The sequence below is a fragment of the Anas platyrhynchos genome, chromosome 2 (assembly GCF_047663525.1).
Source record: "Anas platyrhynchos isolate ZD024472 breed Pekin duck chromosome 2, IASCAAS_PekinDuck_T2T, whole genome shotgun sequence".
Lineage (NCBI taxonomy): Eukaryota > Metazoa > Chordata > Aves > Anseriformes > Anatidae > Anas > Anas platyrhynchos.
In genome coordinates, this window is record NC_092588.1 from 138,010,791 (window position 1) to 138,031,781 (window position 20,991).

The 20,991-nt window shown below is 42.8% G+C and overlaps 1 protein-coding gene across 10 annotated transcripts; it reads left to right on the forward strand.

Moving 5' to 3' along the window:
• The first annotated feature begins 339 nt into the window (after positions 1-339).
• PTER (phosphotriesterase related) lies at positions 340-20,854 on the forward strand. 10 transcript variants are annotated; one of them, XM_027450697.3, is made up of 7 exons: positions 340-532; positions 2,445-2,562; positions 5,059-5,100; positions 10,595-11,083; positions 13,354-13,619; positions 16,482-16,622; positions 20,027-20,854. In XM_027450697.3, the coding sequence occupies exons 4-7, from the start codon at positions 10,652-10,654 to the stop codon at positions 20,235-20,237; spliced, it is 1,050 nt and encodes a 349-aa protein (XP_027306498.2). In that variant the 5' UTR covers positions 340-532; positions 2,445-2,562; positions 5,059-5,100; positions 10,595-10,651; the 3' UTR covers positions 20,238-20,854. The 10 variants fall into 10 exon arrangements, with proteins under 10 accessions (XP_027306498.2, XP_027306500.2, XP_027306499.2 ...); XM_027450698.3 differs by having other exon boundaries at positions 511-633; XM_027450699.3 differs by lacking the exon at positions 2,445-2,562.
• Positions 20,855-20,991: the final 137 nt, after the last annotated feature.

Consider the following 20,991-nt stretch of genomic DNA (forward strand, 5'->3'; position numbering starts at 1 on the left):
GTGCCATAGCAGGAGGTGCTGTGAGCCTTAGGGAAATAAAACACTTCTGAGATCCAGGTGGGAAGTGTACAAACTTCGGTGTCAGGCTTGTTTTCACTTCATACTTTGCATCTGCTTTTACCCAGCATCGCTGCCCTCACCCTCCTGCTTGTGAGCCCTCAGAAGCACCTCTTCAACCTCCCCGTTCTTTGCACGGCAAGGGCAAATTATAAAACATAACAGCACAGCCCCACACCCCCTCCACACCCCCAAAAAAGGGCTCGGGGGATCCAAGCACCCTCCCCGCTGTGCAAACGGGGATGGGCAGCGTCTGCCACTTGGAGCCACCGCACGGCTCCACGGCCCGCTGGGGAGCACCAGCTGCGGCCGGTGGGGCACGGGGGACACCGGGGAACGGAGAAGAAGGATCCCCGGGGGCTGCCATGGCTCCAAAGTCCCCGTCACCCTCCCAGCCGCCTCCTCCGAGCCCGGCTCCGGGTTAGTCCCGCCCCGAGCGGGGCCTGGCCGCGGCCGTGGCGGTGCCGGCTGCGGGGTGAGCGAGCGCGGCTGGGCCCCGCGGCATGGCGGCGGCCCCCGGGGGCTGCCCCTAACGGGACCCTCGGCCCCAGCTGTGGGGAGAGGGCGGCTCCGGGGGTGAGGGGCGGCCGGGTCGGGGCGCTGAGAGGAAGAGGAGGAGGAGGAAGAAGGGGAGGAGGAAGAGGAGGGCGCCTGCGTGAGGCGGGGAGAAGCGGGAAGCGGGAGAGGGCTGGGGTTTGGGGTTTGGGGTTGTTTGGGGTTGTTTGGGGTCGGGGAGCGTCCCCTCCCTGCTGGGCAGGAGCTGGGAGGTTTTTGGCCAGGAGTAGCCCGCTGAGGCTGGCCCCGCAGCGCGGTGGGGCTGCGCTGCTATTATTAGCGCTGGTATTTCGGGTTGGTCCGCCCCAGGTTGTGTGCTGGAGATCCGTCCCCTCCGGTACTCATGGGTCCCTCAGGGTGGCTCCGTGAGGGAACAAGTGCCTCGGTCCAAATTTTGGACCTTCCAAGCCTGCCCTCGGCGGCTTCTCCATCTGGAAGCGCCCGCAGACCCCTGCGAGGTGCTTACACAGTTGCTTAGCAAGGCTCAAAGCAAAGCTCCAGGTCCAGCTTTGGGACCCAGACACCACATCTTTTCTCCCTGCAATACCCTGCCCTTTAGGAAGCTCTGCTGTGGCTCCAGGGCTGCTTTCTCCTCGCCTTGCAGCAGGGACGAGGGCTCACGGAGCGAGGGAGTCCCAGCAGTGTGCCCAGCGGTGCCTTGGGCACAGCCTGTCCTGGGCTGCGTGAGCTTGGACATGAGCTGAGGCACGTCGGTCATACGGGCGAGGAACTCAGATGAACGCTTTCTGACCCAAAACTATCAATACAACTGATCTCCAGGAAACTTGCAGGCACAGCTCTTTGGTTTTAGGCCCGTTTGTTGCTGAGGATGTTGCTTTCTCTGTGCTGGTGGCTTGTGATAGCTCTTGGATGAAACAATTTTTTTAGCCAGAGGTCACTTTCTCTTGGAAAACTGCATTTTGCCTGTCTAGAACTCTCCTGTGGTTTATAGTGGATGCGTTATTCGGCGTTGTCTGCCGTAATATGTTCTGTAGTGTTTAAAGGTTGCTGCCTCCTTTCTGCTGGGGGCTGTGTTTCGGTGATGGGTGAAGCGGTGCTTGTAATAGGTGGTTTTGTATCATTTTGTCAGGTACTTTGGGATTGTCATATGAAGGACTATGTGCGTGTCATTTGTTATTACGAATGCCTCTCGTGTTTTGGAATTTAACAGACATAATATTTACCCTTGTGTCACCATCATCACGTTCATTTCTGTAGCCATAATCAAAGGTGGCAACAATGGCATTCAGATGCTTAATTACATTTTGTATAGGTGACCAGTGTTAACTTATTAAATTAATGCGTGGTGGAGCAGGAGCAAGTGTCACTGCCTGTGGTTAGGAAGCCATCAGCTTGCTCCTCACTTATCTCTACCAGTACATAGTGAACCATATGGCATCGGAGAGTGTTTATTAAAGAGTAATTTCTCTCAACATTCTGTGTATTTTATTTCTTATTTCGCTTTATGTAGATCTCAAATATTTTTTCCATCTCAAAAATTAAAACACTGAGCAACATTGATTTTTCAGTAAGCTGAAACCAAGGTTTCTTAAGGTTTAGTGGGAGCAGAGAAAAGCAATCTTTTGCTTGCATCCAACATGCCACCTGTGTGGGAGGATTGGAAATCCTTCTAGGATGTGGAACCTAAGGTTCAAGTCCCTGGTTTCTGGTTTAGAGCAGAGTTTTGAACATAGGTCTTCTGTTTTTTCTGGGGAATATCCAAGTCATTGCATGATCAGCTGTGTTGTGGAGGGAAAGGGAGTATCCTACCCCCCTGGTTATAAAAAGAAATTTCATCTTTATCTCAGCTAATCAAGGAGGTTTTCTTGTAGGATTCTGCTTTGACATCTTGTTGCTTTATGGTCACAAATTAAAAAACCTACCCAGAACCGAATGAAAGCAAGTTAACTCCTTCACCACTGCTGTTTGCATACCATCTGCCATTCTCAGGTGGGTCTGGAAATGTTCCACTAGCCTTACTGCTAGAACTCTTGAGGGCTTTAAACTTCATTGCAGGACTTGGGTCTTTGTTATTCACTTTAGTCTGGTAGCAAAGATTTTTTACAACCTGGCTAATTAATAGTTTCCAGGATAAAGATACTGAGTTTGTATCTGGCAAAAACACTTAGTCACTCTGTAACACAAAAAGCCAGAGCAGTTGCTGGCTTCTGCGTCCAGTTCCTGTTAAGACTGAAGGTTCAGCAGTACCTGGTGAGAAAGCAAAAGGCCACGCAGGGGATCTGACAGTCATGTCAGCGTCTGTGTGTTGGCTTTGCCTGCTGTTCCGCTATTGTACCCAGCCAGGGCAGAGAACTTTGCACCAGCACTTGTACAAGCAAGAGGTCAGTGGCTTTGACCACTGACAAAGCATGCAGGCTCTGTAAAGACAGTCTCAGAGTTAGAAGGTATTCTGTGGAGTTATGACCGCCAGCTTCAAGCTTTCAGTCAGCTCACGTTTTCTTGTGAGGGCTGCTGTGGAAAGCTGTGTGGCTTCTGCCTCCTAACAACTGCAGCAGAGCAGTCACAAGGGGAACTGTTCTCAGGGGATTTTCTTTTCGGTAGGTCTTCAGATTGGTGGTAAGTCTGGGGACCCAGTTGTTTGCAGCAGCAGGAAAACGAATTTGGTTCCATGCATGTTAAGCCCACAGAATGGTAGGGGTTGGAAGGGGCCTCTGGAGATCAGCTGCTCCAACCCCTCTGATCAAGCAGGGACACCCAGAGCACGTTGCCCAGGACTGTGTCCAGGTGGGTTTTGAGTATCTCCAGGCAAGGAGACTCCACGGCCTCTCTGGGCAACCTGAGCCAGTGCTCGGTCACCCTCGACCCATCCACCACAGTAAAAGGAAGTGTTCTTCTGGAATCCCTGCTTGTCCCGGTTGCTGCAGTCTGACATTTCAAATGAGGCACTAAACCTTTCTCCATGCTATTTTCCTCCGTGTGTTTCTTCAGAGCCCACAGTGGATGGAGCTGGCCTTGGGTTTCATTCATCTGAATCTCCTAGTTAGGAAAGGCTCCAGTTCTTGGTCTAGTCTTGACCAAGAGACAGTAATGAACATCACCCTTCCATTGCCTAGATTTGTGTGGTGAGAAGGGCGGTGTCGAGTCTTTGGTGTCTCAGATCTCCATCCCTTTCCTCTTTATTTCTGCGTGTAAAGATCTAGGGAGTGATTTGCTGTGGCTTTTGGTGAAACCAATTAAGTCAATGAGAATAACGGTAAAGCTAGCTAGGTATATGCTTAAGTTTCAAATTTGAAATTTAGAGGGCGTGAAGAATGAAGACATTCCTAAAAACCACAGGCTGCTGTCCAGTGTGGTGTTTTCATTGCAAGAAAGAGTGTGTGCTTGTAGCCCAGCACCCACGAGGGGCAAATACGATTCATCTAGGGTAAAGAAACACATGTGCACATAGCAGCATGCAGGACTTGCCCATCCTTGCATGGACTATTATACAGTGCAAAATTTCCTCAGGCCTCATTTTTGGCCTAAAAACACTGTGTGTGCATGTAAAATGTAATTAATGTAATGTTGCACCCCAGGGGAGAATTCTTCTATGACCTTTTATCAGGAGTAGCTTTGGAAGCTGCCCAAAATGTAAAATCCCCTGAAGTTCTTGTAAAGGAGCTGCTGATGAAAAAACATTTATGGGGCTGTTGGTCTCGTATCTCTGAGGAGAACAAACTTCAATGTGACTTTGCTCAGAGGAGCCTTGATTTTGTGACCCTTATCTGCACAGAAGTAAGGTAAAACAAAAGTCTGCCTCTGCTGCATTAACAGCAGCTGAACTTTAACCAATTTGAGGAAAAAGCACTCAGAGTATTAAATACCAAGACAGTAGTGCACACATGGCCCTGTGCAGGTCACGGGAGCTTCCTTTGGTCCCAGAGGTCTGCTATGAGAGCCACAGAGAGTTTTTGCTTACCCTTTCAGATAAGCATTTAAAAGCCTTGCTTCTCACTTTTTGTATATTCCCCCGGGAAATCTCTAGGTTTGGGATCTGTTGGCCAATTTGTAAGCAGTCGAGAGATGACAGGTATCTGAATTGGTGAGGTTCTTGCTTTTTCCTTGAAAATACAACCACACAAAGATGAGAGACTGCAGGTACCGTGTAAGGAAAAATCTACAACATACACTCCTACAGGGTTAGATGAGAGTGTTTGTAGGAGAGAGGTGCTGTAAGTGTCCCCCTCCTCTCTGAGGGCTTTAGTCAAGGTGTGGAAAATCCCCCATGTGGCACAGGTCCTTAGGACACGAAGCCTTGCCTCAGTGCTATGTGCAAGGGAATACTGGGATGCCACCCTGATAACTAGGGGGAAGGCCAGCACTGCACATCCTTTTCCCTTTACTATACTTTTGCACTAAACAAATGCCTATGAAAAACTTTCAAAATGCTTGTTTATACTGTGAAAAATGTCATGATACTTATCATACTTTTTGTTTAATTTACAGAGCGTGAAGCTGGTGAGGAAAGAAAACACTGCCTGTGATTAGGTAAGGCTATTTGCCTTGGCTCTATTTGCTGAGTTAGCACGAAGTTCAGCAAATCATGTTAGTCTCGTAGGTCCAGTTTGGGAGAGGAAAAAGTTTGATGTCACTTCTGATCATTGAGCTGGGGAAGGATATTTAGGACTTTAATGGAAATAATCCACTCCATCTTCAGAGAAGCCCATCTGTCATTTCTGCAGAAGAGACAAGAGTTTTCATTGTTCTTTTACCTCATTTCCAAATGCTGTTTTTGGGGCAAAACAACCCAAAGGAGACGTTCTCTGGCATCTCACATAACTCAGAGACAACTGTGTAGTGAGATTGCCTGTTTAGGAGACTGTTGGACACCTTTGGCACCAGAGGAGTGTCTGGGCAAGCTGAGGGTGAGCCTGTAGAGGTCCTGCTGAAGCAGAGGCAGTGTCACTGCTGGCCACCACAACCCCACAGCTCACAGACAGCTCCACTCCCGGCATTGAAGCTGCAATTGCTGACTCTGTGCATGAGCAAAAATGTTGTGCTTATTGCAAGCAGTGGATGAGAAGGCTGGTTTTCAGGCATGCTTCTTCTGTAATTAAAGCTTCTATGTACATTTTTGAAGGTAAAGTTGATGTGGAACCTGTCTGCCAGAGAAGTTAGAAAATTTGCTTGTCTGATGGGTATAGGGGAGAAGTGTGCCTGCAGAACCGAGTTCCTTTCACCCCACAAAGCTCTGCAGAGCTGGCAGAAGCACGTGAGAAGGGAGAGGGAAGTTCTGTTTTTAACTTCATCCTGAAACAGCCTGCATGTGTTCTCATACCCTCTGCCTCTCTTCTTGCATTGTCTTGCTGACATTTTCCCTCTTTGCAAAATGTTCAAATAGGGGGGATGCTGAGATAACGCAGGATAGACTAGCTAATGGGCCATAGATGTGTCCTATACATAGATGTGTCCTATACGGGGCTTCTCCGTGCCTTGCTGAGGTCACTCACAGTAGAACTGAATGCTCGAAGCATTTCCTCCAGCTGTGAATACACACTGAACCTGTGCTGTGTCACCTTTCCTCAAGCTGCATGACTACACAGGGAAAAACCCTCCTACACTATTCTTCATGCAGCCAGGGCAACCCGTATTTCTAAATGTCAGCTGTATGTAATTTGTTTCTGAACACAATAAATACCCATTCATTTTGCTTTTTTGTAGTTTTTGTCACAGCAATCTCCACTTGGTGTGGAGACTACTACTACTAGGAAGAAAATTAATTCTAACTGAAACCAGGACACCCTGTAATCTGGCATTGTAACGTAACAATACAGTTATTCTCATACAAGTTGAGAGAATCTGTGCTAATACCATTCAGATGTGCTTACCGAATCAAAACAAATGCAGCGTTAGCGTGTGGAAGCCGCGTTTATGAGATTATAATGTTCCAGCAATATGAAATTACTGTAGGAAGCAACTAATCCAAACCTAGAGAGACGTCCCATTACAAGACCATTAAAATGACATGATGACTGAAGTGTGAGTTTCAGATGGGAAAAGCAGAAACACGCGTCTTGCCATCAATATTCAGGCAAAACACCCATTGAATTTAGTGGAGTTTTTACCAGAGTAAGGAACGCAGTACCGTGACCTTTTTAGTAGCAAGTTTCTTTCCTCTTAATAATACCTCTAGGAAAAATATGTACTTTACCGGTATTTAACAGGAGGGTGATGGTGAGAGTTGTATTTCACCGTGCAATGAGTTGTAAAGATTAGTCCAGAGTTTATTAAGGAAATGTTAGGTTATTATTTCAAAGCTGTTGTGGACAAAAAAAAAAAAAAAAAAAAAAAAAGAGATTGTTTATTCAAGATTATTTTCTTGTTATCTGAGTATATTTTCAGGAAATACTATTTATTTCTCTTTATGCAGCACCTAAACAGAGAAACCTTGATCTGAGTGGGAGTGCCTCAGCACTAACAGAGTATAAATTAGTGATTTCCAAAACCAAAATACATCTTATTGCCAGATAAAAGCCTACCTGTTTATTTGTTGTCATAGAAATATGAATTCCTTTCCCCTTTTTCCTCTCACATTCTCTCCCTGCCCCTTCCCTCGAACTGGGTGAGGATTCAGGAAGTTTAATTCACATGTCACACACAGGGCCATTTAAGATCTACTGGCTTGTCCGAGATTGTTTCTTGGCTCCTTCCTTAGTCCATGGAAGGAGGCAGATGTTAGAGAAAGTAACTTGTCCTGTCCTGTCACAAGCATTCAAAATAGGCTGGATGAATTGCCTGTAGATATGTCTTCCCATCTCCGGTATGAAAATAGTCTAGACAGTTATTTTGTAAGGACGTGTACCATTTCAGATGGCTGAGTGAGAGGGTATGAATTCAATCCCCCAGTGTACAAAAGAAGAAACTTGCTCAAAAGAGAAAATTCTGTGTAGAACGTGGCATACAAGTCATTAGAAACCCGCACGAACATTAACGTATACATGTTTAAATTAAGCAGCAGTCATTATTCAATTTGAAAGCTGTTTGCACATAAATCTATTTTAAAGACACTAATTAAATTATGGTTCCATCAGGTGAATCTTATCAAGAATAATGTATCATTATAGCATATTCATGGCATGCTGTCTATGTAAATGATGGTAGAGAAGATATCAGGACTGTGTTTTTAAAAATAATTCTAGTCACGAATTGTTGGCTGTCTATTTTTCTTTCTTTTTTTTATTAAAAGTGTTGGTTTTCTAAAACTGTTAGTAAGCAGGCACTGACATTAACGTTAATCATATTTTTCAGGAAGATAAAATTAGGCCTGCTTTAAATGCTGTTTATGTCAGTTTCCATTTCTGTGATGCTTCTTACAGTCATAAAAGCACTTGTGCTCAATCAAAAGGTTCAATAGTAGGCACTGGTTTTGTTAGCTCTGTATGTATGCTATAATCTGAAGTACAGAGCCTAAAAATCAACAGATTCATGTCTGCTGCAAGAGGAACCTGGCACTGGAACAGGTAATTTTAGATGTTTCCTGCTGTTATAAATCAGAGGACAGCAGCCTCAGGCTATAAGAAGATCTCACACAACCATAGGTTTTCACAGTGTATGGGCCAAATTAATTGATGGTAGTCTAATTTAGCTATGTCAGAAAGGAATTAGTCGAACAAATGTTGAAAATAAACTTTTAATTATTGTCCTTTTTACATTCAAAGGAGGAATCTGAAAGTGAGCAAAAATTCTGAATCAATTAGAATGGCTGTTTTGAGCCACTGCACTGTCAAGTAACCAAAAAAATAAAGTGGAAACTTTTTAAGGAAACAGGCCATAATTATAATTACTTTGTGTCTAGTTTTATTAAAAGAGCTTCAATACTTGAATATATACAAACTTATTTATATAGGTCCGTTTTCCTAACTTAATAAATGGATTTGAAAATTGTCAATAAATGTGGAGAAAAATATGCTTCTCCAGTAGAGAGTGGATATCACTTTTTATGCTATAGGGACTTAACTGAATACCAGAGCAGATACTTGATGGAAGAAAAATAAAAATTAAAGAATATATTACCGTAGTCACTTTGCTGTGTGTATGACAATGACCTGGCTCGTTGAGCTTTTTCCATACTGGGGCGTTGCTCTACACAATACTGGCTTTATTCAGGAGTGCAATTAATGGCTCAGTTGGACAACTGAACTGAATTGCAGTTAGCAGCAGTTTCTGACTAAGACAGGTATTTTGCTTTTCATTATTTTCTCACGAATAATGTTTTCTGAAATCATGGGCTTCTTAATTTATTTGGCAAAAGCCACAACACAACATGATATTAATCAGCCAGCAGTCTGTTCCGTGAGAGTTATTATTCTTCTGCCTTCTCAAACAAGTCAAGACGCTAGTCTACAAACGCGATTCATAAAAGAACAGTTCTTCCTACGTGGGATTATTATACACGTCTGCTTATACACAAGACAAGCACACACAGTCAATCAGTCCTTTCTTTTTCTTATGGATGGCTGACTTTTCATGTTAAATTAACTGCCAGCACTCAAACATCACTAGACAGGTGGTATCTGCCTTTTGCAGGAGCTGGGTCACTGTTACAGCGGTACTCTGGCAGTGAGTCTTGCTTGTGAAAAGAAAGTATCCCCAAAGAGATCCAGGCATCCTTGTGCCCTTTGATATGTAGAGTTCAGTGCCCTTCAGATTTCAGTTTTTCTGTCATCCTGGTAGATTAACATTAACAGTTAAAAGGAAAACATCCTCTGAGGGCTTTACCAGTAACAAACCCATGTTTATGATATTATTCACTAAAAGGGAGACAGAAATGGGAAAGACCTCTCTCTTTAATCAATAATGCATGCTCTAGTTAGTCCTGTCCCCTGGACATGATTAAACATGTATTTTGTTTCATAACTGATGATTTTGGTTGACTAGGGATTATAACTACATATCCTCAAGCCTTTGCAACCAGCATCAGGAAGATCTAACATGAGCTGTGTAGTCAGCTATGTTTAATGTTAATACGGCACATAAACTATAAAGATCATCCCCACCCTCAAAAGAAAAAAAAAAATCCCCCCAAATCCCAATGGAGACAGCTGCAGCTAATTCTAACCTGTAGAGATCCGGGCTAAACTTTCCCAAAGCAGATGCCTATGACATGAACCAATTGTAGACAGCAGCCCCAAGGTATGTCTTCGTCACCACTCATTTGAAGTTTTGAAGAATAACCCGGTTTCATTTATATTAAAGACGAGGGAAAAATCATCTTAGGGGCTGAGCCATGGAAATGAGATGTTAGGCTAAGGTCTGTTCTAAACTGGTAAAACATTTGGCCAACGAAGCTGACAGAAAAAAGCACTTTGGAACCAGACGGGAATTTCTGCCCAGCTGGATGGGGGCCAGGTTGTGTTTTCAGGGACTGCTGTCAGCTTTGGAGGAGTTGCCCTGGGGCTAGGCCAGGCTTTGCCAGCAAAACTGGCAGGAGGACTTGAGCCCCTGCTAAATGCCCGAGAAGATGTCATCCCATCACTGCATTCCTTGTGTGGAGGGGCAGGGGAGGTGCCCAGACCCAGGCGTGTTCCTCGGCATGAGAAGGGGATAGCAAGTGTTGGAGGACACCGATCAAATGAACGTACCAGTAAGGAACATTCACTGTTGGTGCCAAGTGTGTTCATCTGGTGGCTCAAGCTGACAAAAATTGACAGCTGCTGAAGAGCAAAGAATCCTAAATAAACATACAGTGGTGGTTATTAAATAGGAAACATTTATCTTAATGGGGTATTGACTACAGCACAATAAACGATGACGATTTCCTTTTACTGAATGTGATATTTTTACGTTACTAGAGTACTGATGAAAGTGTAATTGGGTAAACTAAATGCTTTGGTTTTCGTAATGCCTACTGTACTTGGATTTAGCACTTGAAAACATTGACAAACATACAGCATGTAGGTATGCGCGTGTGAGAGTGGAGAATTCAGACATTTTCCAAGAAATGTTGGCTTTTTCTGAAATGTCCTTTCTTCTTCCTTCCTAGACTTCTGCAGAATCTGTTTTTTGTTTTTTTTTTTTTTTCCTTTTGAAGTTGTGGAAGATGCCTTCCCTGAGAGGAAAAGCACAGACTGTCCTGGGCCTCGTGGAGCCGGAGCAGCTTGGCTACACGTTGACTCACGAGCACCTGTCAATGAACTACAGCAGCTGTTTTTGTCCACCTTCCCCAGGCCAAGAGCCTTTGTCTGATGGGCCCATTGAGATGAAGAACTTGTTTTGGATTAAGCAGAACCCCTACAGCCACAAAGAAAACCTTCTTTTGTGTCAGGAAAGGGATGCTGTGAAGGAGGAGCTGCTGAATTTTAAAGCAGCAGGCGGCGGGACTATCGTGGAGAACACGACCACGGGAATCGGTCGGGATATGAATACCTTGAAGCAACTCGCTGAAGAAACTGGTGTCCATGTTATTGCTGGGGCTGGGTTTTATGTGGGTTCCACTCACTCTTCTCAAACACAGGCTATGACAGTGGAGCAGGTAAGTCTTAACCATCTCCTAGGAGCCTCTCTCCTATGGATTATGCCTGGATGAGTCAAAACTGGAAAGAAGTTCAAGTAAGAAAGATGAAATCTAAAAGCTCCTAATTTGCAGAATTTAAGAGCAGTGTTACCGCTGGTGTCTTGTAGCTGGACCAGCCCTACTTGTGTGTACTGGGAGTATCTGTCAGCATTTCCAGTTCTTGAACTCCCTTTTCTCTCAGGGATTAGTTAGACTGCAACAGTAAAGGAAAATAAAATATTTCATATGTGGGATTTCGGTACAACACCATCTACCCTGTGCATTTTACAATTTTTTAAGGAAGAAACATTATTCCTTATTCCTCATTTGTGTATTTTCCTGGCTAATTACTTCCCAATTAGATCACCCAGCATTCTTGTAAGAAGCATAAATAACTGCAGTATTTATAGGACAGTTGTAAATCATCGCTCTGCTCAAGCTGCCTGTTACTTCTCTTTCCGCCATTTCCCTATTTTTTTCAGGGCATCCAGTTGTCTGTGCAGTGCCCACGACAATGTGTTAATAATGACAGAAGTCCCCAGATACTTCTGTAATAATAAATATTCATTCGTCTTTTATTAAGAAAATGTGATGATGGGGAGAAGAAGGAAGCGGAACCCTCCAAGGCAGGAGGCTGTGAATGTATGGAGCTGAATTATTATTTTTTTAATTCTATCACAGTTTACAAACGAGTCAAGTTCATTTTAATAATAAATGCTGAAAGCTTCAGCAGATGCAATGTGACATAGCTCTGTCAACTCCGAGGACCAAATTGGCTCAGGCTGCATGGTCCAACTTTTCCTAAATATTTTTGCATCACTTGGAATTTGATACAAAAGATTTAATTCGGCAAAAGTTTCCCTCCTGTATCTGATGGGCTGCTAAAGACCCACAGGTGTCCCGTAGTCAACAGTTAATCAATCCTTAATGCAGGCCAAACAACGATCAGTTGGCTTAACGAGGGTTGTGCAGGGACTGCACCATAACTGGTGGTTCTTCATTTGCCAGTGAATTTGTCATAATGATACTTCTCCTGATTAAGCAAAGATAATTTGAATATTTTGTTGCTCACTTCAACTGAACGAGAGAAGTATTTCGGCTTTAGTAATCTGTGTTTTTTAACACGAGTGAGGTTGCAGAGCAGTTCGGTGACACGAAGGTGTTGCTGCAGGAGCAATGTTCTTCAGGTTGCTCTCAGGAGAGAAGTGAACTCTGTGTCTGGTTGTCCCTAGAAGTGGGTGGTAGATTGGTTATACACGAGGCAGGAGGTGTGTGATCGTAGGATAAAGTGATGGGCAGAGACCTGCCGTAAAATGTCTTGTATTGACCTGTCGAGGAGACAAGATGTAGAGTAAAGGTAAGTTAGAAATGTATTTGGAAACTGGTGTGAGCTTTTTTGATTTCCTGTGTTTGCTTGAAAACCTTCCTTTGTTCACTTCATTCTTCCTTAAAATCATGATTTCTTTAACGTTCAGGGACAAATGGTTAGAATGTCATCATCAGTGCCATTTTGTGCTTTCATTTCTGAGTGTGTTCTTGAAGACACAAGCCTATTCTGGAAAAGCAAAGTGAAAGATTTTATAACAAGCTGATTTTATTTGGAGATTTTGATGTCTTTTTTGCCTATGAATGTTTTAAAAGCAAGCTAATTTTGACCCTGTAAGTTTGCAACTACAAGAACAAAGCTCAGCTGACAAAGTCAGCAGAGTTACAGTAGTTTTACATTGGCATTCCCAAGAGCAGGATTTGCCTTAAACTTGTCTTTGTCTAAACTAGTCCCAGAATCTTTGCAGGATTTGTACCTTCCCCATTTCAGTGACAAGGATTCCTTAATCGCTGAGCCCTTGTTTAGCAAGAAACTACCTGGAATTGTTTCTGGATCCAATATAGGATTGTGAAGCACAAGATTTTATCCTGGACTATTTTTTTTTTTTTGGAGAAAAATTAGTCTCAGCTTAAAGCGGTATTCAGATTATATGTAGACAATCTTTCCTTGCAAACCCAGGCAGCTGTGTGAGTGCATACTGTTAAATTGATTTGCCTCTGTGTTTATTTTGGTCTTAGTTAATGGCTAGGTTGACGTTAGTTGGCAGAAACCAGATTTTAACTGCAGTGTTTTCACACACCCAACTGTTAATTAAGTAGGTTCAAAAGGACCTCAGGACCAGCTCAGTGTCCATCAACCAAACGTGATGCTGTGTAACACAGACAATATTACTAACCAGATATCTCATTTTCCCGTTCTTTAGCTTACAGACATCATTGTTGGTGAGATCCTCGACGGAGCGGATGGGACTAACATCAAGTGTGGCGTGGTGGGGGAAATCGGCTGCTCCTGGCCCCTGACCCCGAGCGAACGCAGGGTGCTCCAGGCAACCGCGCGTGCCCAGGCGCAGCTGGGGTGCCCGGTGATCATCCACCCTGGCAGGAACAGCGATGCGCCCTTCCAGATCATCCGCATTCTGCAGGAAGCTGGGGCTGACGCTTCTAAAACCGTCATGTCTCACCTCGACAGGTAAGGAAACTGCTTGTTTGGAGCTTAATCAGCTTCCAGCACTTCAAACTGGATCGGCTCGTAGGTTCGCGCTGGTAAAATGATCCGGGGGCTTGAAACACTCCTTTTGAAGGTTTGGATGCAAGATTAGGAATAACTGTAACCATACTAGGAAAAAAAAAAAATAAAAAGAGGATTCCATTAATTGACATCCCTGTGTAAATCGCTGCATTTAACAAGCACTGGACTTTGAGAAGCTCCCGCCAGGCTGGATGGGAAGTTGTTGGGCTTCAGCGCTTTTGAAAACGGGGCTACTCTAAAGGACCTGACCAAAGTCTTGCAGATGCTAACATACTCAGTGATTTGGCTGAATTCTGGATCTTTTCAGTTCTGCTGCCAGACAGAAGAAATACTATGTAAAAAGAAAACAGTTGGATTTTGGATAATTCTCATCTTAGACCCCAGAGCTAACTTTCAGTTTCCTTGAGAGCAAACACCAGAAGCCCTACAGCAGGCATGTAAAGGAATTAGGGTGCTTTTCTCTCTTCTGACCTTGCGTGGCTCGTAATGACTTGGAAAATGTCCAAGCATTGATTGGTTTGGACAGTTGCTGAATAATGGAGACTGTTTGTGGTCATATGACTCCCAGCAATCGGATTGTTTGTCGTCGATGTGAGTGTAACACGGCCAAAAGCACTGTGCTCTAAATTTCTAATGATTATAGGCTCTTATAAATCAAGTGTCAGGTTGGTTTTTTTTTGGTATTCATACAGAGCTCAATGTTGCGTGGCGATTTTAGGAGCATAAAATTCAGTGCCATGAAATTTTATTTATATTTGATTGTATAGAAATGATATGGGCTTTCCTTATTTACCTGCATGCCATTGTATGTCTAGCTGTATTTTTTCTCAATTATTAAGACAAACGGATGGCTTAAATCTTTCTGTGAAAGACAACTGAGCAAACTGCAGTGTCAGTACTTATGTAGCCATTTTTGCTACAACATAAACATCAGTTCTGATTTTTTCTTGCTTTTATGCACTGTTGTAAATCACTGAATTCAGTGATTTATTGGTGGAAAAAATAAACAGCATAAGTAGGAAAACAGTCAAGGCAGAGGTGCAGTTTCACTAACAGCCGCTGGTACACATGGCTTTTCCTTATTCTGCTTCTATCATTATTTTCACACATTCAGGTTGGCACTTGCTGTAACATAGGCTCTGAACTGCTGTGAAGTTTGGCTTTGCAATGTGCGTTTAACATTTTAAGTCTCTTTCAGTGAGAAGAATCCACGTGGGAGCATCCCAGGCCCTTAAATGTGAGACCAATTTGTGCATAGCTCCATATTTCATGCCCGCTTTCGACACAGACAGAAGGGCAGTTTTCAGGTGGATTTACAGTCGAATGCAAAAGCTAAAATGCTGGCTGCCTCGTTTTGCAGTGTAACATCTCAAATCAAAAGGTTGCAAGTGTCCACCGTGAAAGCACAGTGCCCAGGCAGGCTAGGTAGGAACAGCTGCTAAACCTTGGCTACGAAATCTCATCATTTAATAGGGAAAAAGGTTACAGAGGCATCTTAGTAGAGATCAACATATGTTGAATTCAGCAGCTTTTGTTAGAAAAATCACTGCAACTGCTAGGAATGCTGGTCTGAAGAGGGCTTGGTGGCTGTCCCTGTTGGGACTTGCCCAAACACCTCATTCCAGCACCAAGCTGCCAGCTGGAGGAGCTGCCAGCCGCTGCTGTTGCTACATCAGCAGGGCTTACAAGGGGAACCCGTGGCTGATGGGATTAAGCTCTCCTGTCCCTTGTTGGGACAGAGCTTCCAAAAACCACCAAAAACAGTTCTCAAAAGAAATTTTTCTGGCTGTGGTTTTGATATACACTGTTCGTGGGGGTTTTGTTCTTTTGTTTTTAAAAACATATAGGATCACCTGCATAGGAATGAGTACTCCTGGCTACTTCTGGTTACCTGCGCTGCCTTGGTGGAAACCTGCTTTTTCCCTAGATGGAAAAAAAAATGTGTTGTGATAAATTTACCAGGTGTCATTTGAGGGTTCTGTGATTGGGCTTGTTGTTGTTTTTCATTTGGATCGTTTATGCTCTTGGTAAAAATGTGTCATAGAAAAAAATATTCCAGAGAGCTGTTATTTCCGTTGTCATTCTTTTCCAAGTGAGGGATGGGTTTTAGCAGCTTTGTTCCTTTGCTTTCCACATCTGATGCAGAGCCCATGCCTCGGGTTCTCACAGTCCCATTATATATTTTGGTAAGAGCATTTCCTTGAGGTGTTCCGGGCAGATCTGAGCACAGACTAAGATATATTGCAGTTCTGGTGACAATCTGGAAACATCACTGTACCTTATAGAAACTAAAGACAAAGTTGTGTATTAACGGTGTTTGATGGATGAAACAAGTCCTGGATGTAGCTGTTAAGAACATAAATCTGTCTTATGTCAGTAATCTATTGTCCTTTTTTTTTTTTTTAAATGTCACTCGGAATTAACCTCCTCCTTAAATGTCCTTCCTCGTTAGGTTGTCTGTTGAGAGGTTTAGTGATACCAAAAGTAAGTAACTTTTCTGTTTCCATTTAAAGATGATTGTAAATATTTTTGTTTTTGTGTTATTATTATTATTATATCATGGGGGAAGAGTTGCTTTTGCTTCATATTTGTTTAATGCATGAAGTCCCAGATGGATGTAAGAGGACAGTGTTGTCTACCAGGTTCGGCTGCATGTGCCAAATGGGAATTCTGTTTCTCAAAATCCTCACTAACTGGTTTTGTTCCCTGCAAACAGGAGCTCACAGAATATGTCACCTTCACACCGTGAGATTTTTTTTCTTCCCATTACAATGCTGACTTTGTGTTATATATGCTCTGCAGGACTATCTTTGATACAGAGAAACTTCTGGAATTTGCTAAACTTGGGTGCTATTTAGAGTATGACCTATTTGGTACGGAGTTTCTTCATTACCAGTTCCATCCAGACATCGACATGCCGAGTGACAACGAAAGAATTGCAAGGTATCTGCTTCAGTGGGGTTTGAGCAGTAGCATTGCCATTGACAAATGAATATTATTGGTACTTGTCTTAAAGGGCATCACGGAGTGATTCTGCTAGCAGTTCAAAAGTGTCTTTTTTCATACTAAAATAATGGCAATTTTTTTTCTGCTGCTGTCACTTCTTTAGGGCAGCATGTATAATTTCTTCTATCTGCAAAGGAAAATGTGGAATCAGAAAGTCATAGAGTGTGACTTGAGGGAAAGATCAAAAGCTACTCGAACTTCATTCTCTGTCCTAATTCCATGCTGATTTGGTTGAATTTTATCATTTACTGCGCTTATATATTAATGTATTATAAAAAATTAGTGTTATAAAAGGAAAGGCTGGAGATAGAGGATTTATGTTAGGATTTGGCTTTTGTTGGAAACCTAGTGTTGCTACTACATGTCTTCTGAGCCTATTACATCTTCTCACAAGTGTCTTATAGGAGCAAAAGTGATTAGTTTCATTGGGTGGATTTGGTCCTGTGCTTCCATCCTGAAAAACAGCCTTCCATACATTTCTTCCATACCTTTTAGCACTTCCATACAGCACTTCCATACAGCACTTCCATACAACTGCATATCCCGCCCCTCTCCTTTTGTCCTTTCCCACTTGTGGAGGCTCACAACTCCCGTGCTCTTCACAGCCACACTGTGACAGTATTGGCCGTGCTGGCCAGATCTCTCTTCCCTGTTTCTCTCTCAGCTCAGCTGCATGACAAATCTGTGTCTTGTGCTAACACAAAGTATTGCCAAGGAGATGCATTCCTTGCAGAAACTGCCTGAGACAGGTATGGTCAGCTGGGAGTGGGCTTCTCCCTCCTCCCAGTCTGTCCAGAGGAGTGAGGCTCCTTCACTGTTCGTCCTCAGCATTCAGGCGTAGTCAAGCAGCAGCTATCCGAGGGGTGGGATGCCATCCTGCCCTATGTCTCACTTCTCTTCCAGAGTCAGAAATAATTCTTTCCTTTTCTTTCAGGAGAAAGATTTTAAGGTCCCTGATCACTAATGAAGGAGCTTTCTAGCTTTCACTCACATTTCAGACACTGCTTTGCCCCTCACTGTCAAATTAGCTGCAAAACTTTTCTTCTCTGCTTTCAGGCTGCTCTCCTAAGAAGGTTTTGTGGCTACTGCTCTACTTACTGCCAGGCGTTTGCTGCTGCTTTTCACACTAGAAATAGTTTCTCTCTCTAACAGGTCTCTCGGTCTTGCACACGGTATTTTAAACTGCTGTGATGAATCTGCAGTTTTTACATTCAGTTGCTCCACTCTCCTGTGCCACAGCAGGTCAGCGTGTACAGAAGCACTGTGAGGAAAATGTGTAGAAGAATGGAGCATGCCCTGGTTAGCAAGTGTTTGTTCAGCCATGGCACAGCTTTTATTCTGTCTGTGGTACTTGCTTAGCCACCGAGATTTCTCCTTAAAATTCTCTGGCAGTTGAGCGTTTAGTGCAGCAGGCTGCTTATAGGAAGAAAATAGTAAGAGCTTGTCCCCTCTTTGTGTGGTGTGGCTCTCTGCCCTCCTGTTAGAAATGCCATTACATGGATTTTGTTGAGTTTTTGATGCATCCACACTGGACATACGTAGACAGTGGTAGTCTCCTTGGATTGTTGATTTTCTTTGTGATTTTTTTTCTGGTCTAGCAGCGCCCCAGAGATGGAAATCAACCTGATCTTTAAATGTGTTAGTGAAACACATTTCGACCAAACTAAATGGAGAACATTGCTCAGGTCTAGCCTGTCCAAAAGATAAGTAAACTTCTGTAGCCGTACCATACGTACTCAAACACAGCTTAACTGTGTGTGTGCTGAGGCATTTATACTGTAATCTACTGCCAGTGCAAGTAGAAAACTGAATTTTTTCAAGAAGAGTTTTCCTTTGAGTCAGCAGGAAGTGCGAACTAAACTTACAGGAACGAGCAAGAAGAAGCAATAAATAAGGAATCTAAAGGACCATATACCTCCCCACCCCACAAAATTGAGTCCAAATGTGGAAAGAGATCATTCTAAGATGATGTTTGATCAGCCAAGAACTTAGTCACTGCAGTGTCATTGCTTTTATTCTCAGGTTAGCTTGTGGCCTCTTCGTATTTCAAGCTGGAGAAGATAGTAGTGGGGTTATAACCCTACAGCATACATGGTGCTGTGTGCTATACAGCACTGTTTATATTGCTTTTATGAAAGACACTGATTTTTTTACTAAGTTCTATCTCACTCGCCTTCTTTCTACTCTCCATATTGATTTGATGTATCTCCTTGTAAGTAGTTGTAATAAAAACTGACAGTAAAGGCTTTCAGATGCAGTGTGGTTACTTATAAAACCAGTGTTTGCTTTCTTGCTGATCAAAGCACAGGCAAGAAGGTGAAAATTAGAATTTCACAGTGCTGGCGTCTGGTGGAATTGGGTGGCTTAGTGAGGAATGAGCGCTTCCAGGCCTGCTGTATCTGTCTGTGCCACCTCAGTGTCGCCAGTGCAAGTGGAAAACTGAAACTTAGCGGAGTCATGCAACAGAGAAGTTCAGCCACCTACCAAATAGATTCTAAAAACTGAGCTTAGCCAGGGATTAAGGTTACCTGAGTGCAATGTAGAACAGAAGGACGCCTTGTAGGAGGCTTGCTGCAAGGGAATGACCAGAAGGATGAGTTTTGTTTCGTTATTTTTTTCAAGCTGACTTGTCAATTTGCCAAGTCTGCTTAGTCGGACTGCTGAATTAACTCCTCTAATTTGCTGGCACATGCTAGCACCGTACAATGCCTGTCTTATTTATCTTCTCTAATGAACATCTTTGAAACATGTTTGGTTGATAATTGCCTGCGTGGAATATGATGCTGACAACCTGGTTATTCTAATTGGGAATAAAGCACAGATGTGAAAGTATTTGCCTTGTTGAGCCAGGCTTCATAAAGGACCTGTCACAGGCAGAGTCTGGTCCTCCACAATTGTTATGGGGCCAGTGTTGTGACAGCAGCAAGAGCTAACCCCATGAGCAGATCATGCTGGCAAGGAGTTTTAGTAGGAAATGATTACTTACTCGTGTATATAAAAACTGTGTCCCATGCTTGGCAATAATGAAATCCTTGAATTCCTCCTCCATGGGCCCATGAGACTGGAAATTCAAAGTCATGCCAGCTGGAAACAATTTTTCTTGTCCACGTTGCAATATTTGCTGGTATGTTTTTATTAGTAGTATTATTATCATTCAATAAAGTAAGTGTTTTAGGTTTAATTAAATATCAGGAACACGTCTTCTGAGTACCTTAAAGTAGCTACTTTCAGTTATGATGCAGTGGAGGACTACAATAATGTAAAAAGTTTAACTACTGATCAGTTCTGCGTTGTTGCAGAGTGAGAGCTGCCAGTGACAGGTACACTTTTTACCTTTGCAGGGTTCGGATGCTGATCAATGAAGGCTACGAAGACAGAATTCTGATGGCTCATGATGTGCACACGAAGAATAGGTTGATGAAATACGGAGGTCATGGATATTCGCATATCCTTAAAAACATTGTTCCTAAAATGCTCATTAGAGGCATCTCCCAAGATAAAATTGATAAAATACTCCTAGAAAATCCAAAGTGGTGGTTGACTTTTAAGTAAGAATAGTGAATAAACTTATAAATTCCTGTTTTATAGGGGAGCTTGGCATAATTCAAATTTGTTTCAGAAGAGCAGTCATGCTTATTGTTAGAGAAACTGGAAGGTATTCATGTTATGAACAACCTGATTAGGACTTCTCTTTTTAATTAGAATAACAGAACTATTTGTTTTCTCCCTTCTGAAAGCCTGTTCAGGAATGATTTACTAGATATGAGCCTACCTGCAAAATTTTCTCAATGTATTAAAATAGTTGTTTCCAGAGGGTAAGCTAATAATACTAGTACATTATCCAGGAATATTTTTATGCATCAGCAGAGCTTTGAAGAACATTACAGTCTTCAATTAAATCCCCCTTTTCCACAGGGTGATTTTAATAAATCAATTCTTGTAATATTGATAATCCGTTAATTATCCTTATATCATTTAAATAATGCTAGATAAAAGGTCTGGCACTTTGAAATACCTTCCAAGTAGAACAGAAGGCAAAACAAATTTCAAATATTTCTAAAAAGATACTATTTCTTTTTCATTTAATCATTTACTTACTTTGAACTAAATGTGTAAAAAATACATGGAAAGAATTATTTTTGAATAAAACCATTTGTAGACCTCTTAAACTGTGTGTAGTATTGTTACAGATGTCTATTTTTTAACCAGATTAGTTTTTCATTGGGAATTGATGGAATCTCACAGCGATCATGTGAAACTGCAATACAGACCAGCTTCTTTTTGCAAGGATGCAACACCAAAAGGC

Coding starts and splice junctions, on each gene's coding strand:
- PTER (XM_027450697.3), top strand. CDS start 10,652: ATGCCTTCCCTGAGAGGAAAAGCACAGACTGTCCTGGGCCTCGTGGAG. Junction 11,084..13,353: donor AGGCTATGACAGTGGAGCAG/GTAAGTCTTAAC, acceptor CCCGTTCTTTAG/CTTACAGACATCATTGTTGG. Junction 16,623..20,026: donor GACAACGAAAGAATTGCAAG/GTATCTGCTTCA, acceptor TTACCTTTGCAG/GGTTCGGATGCTGATCAATG.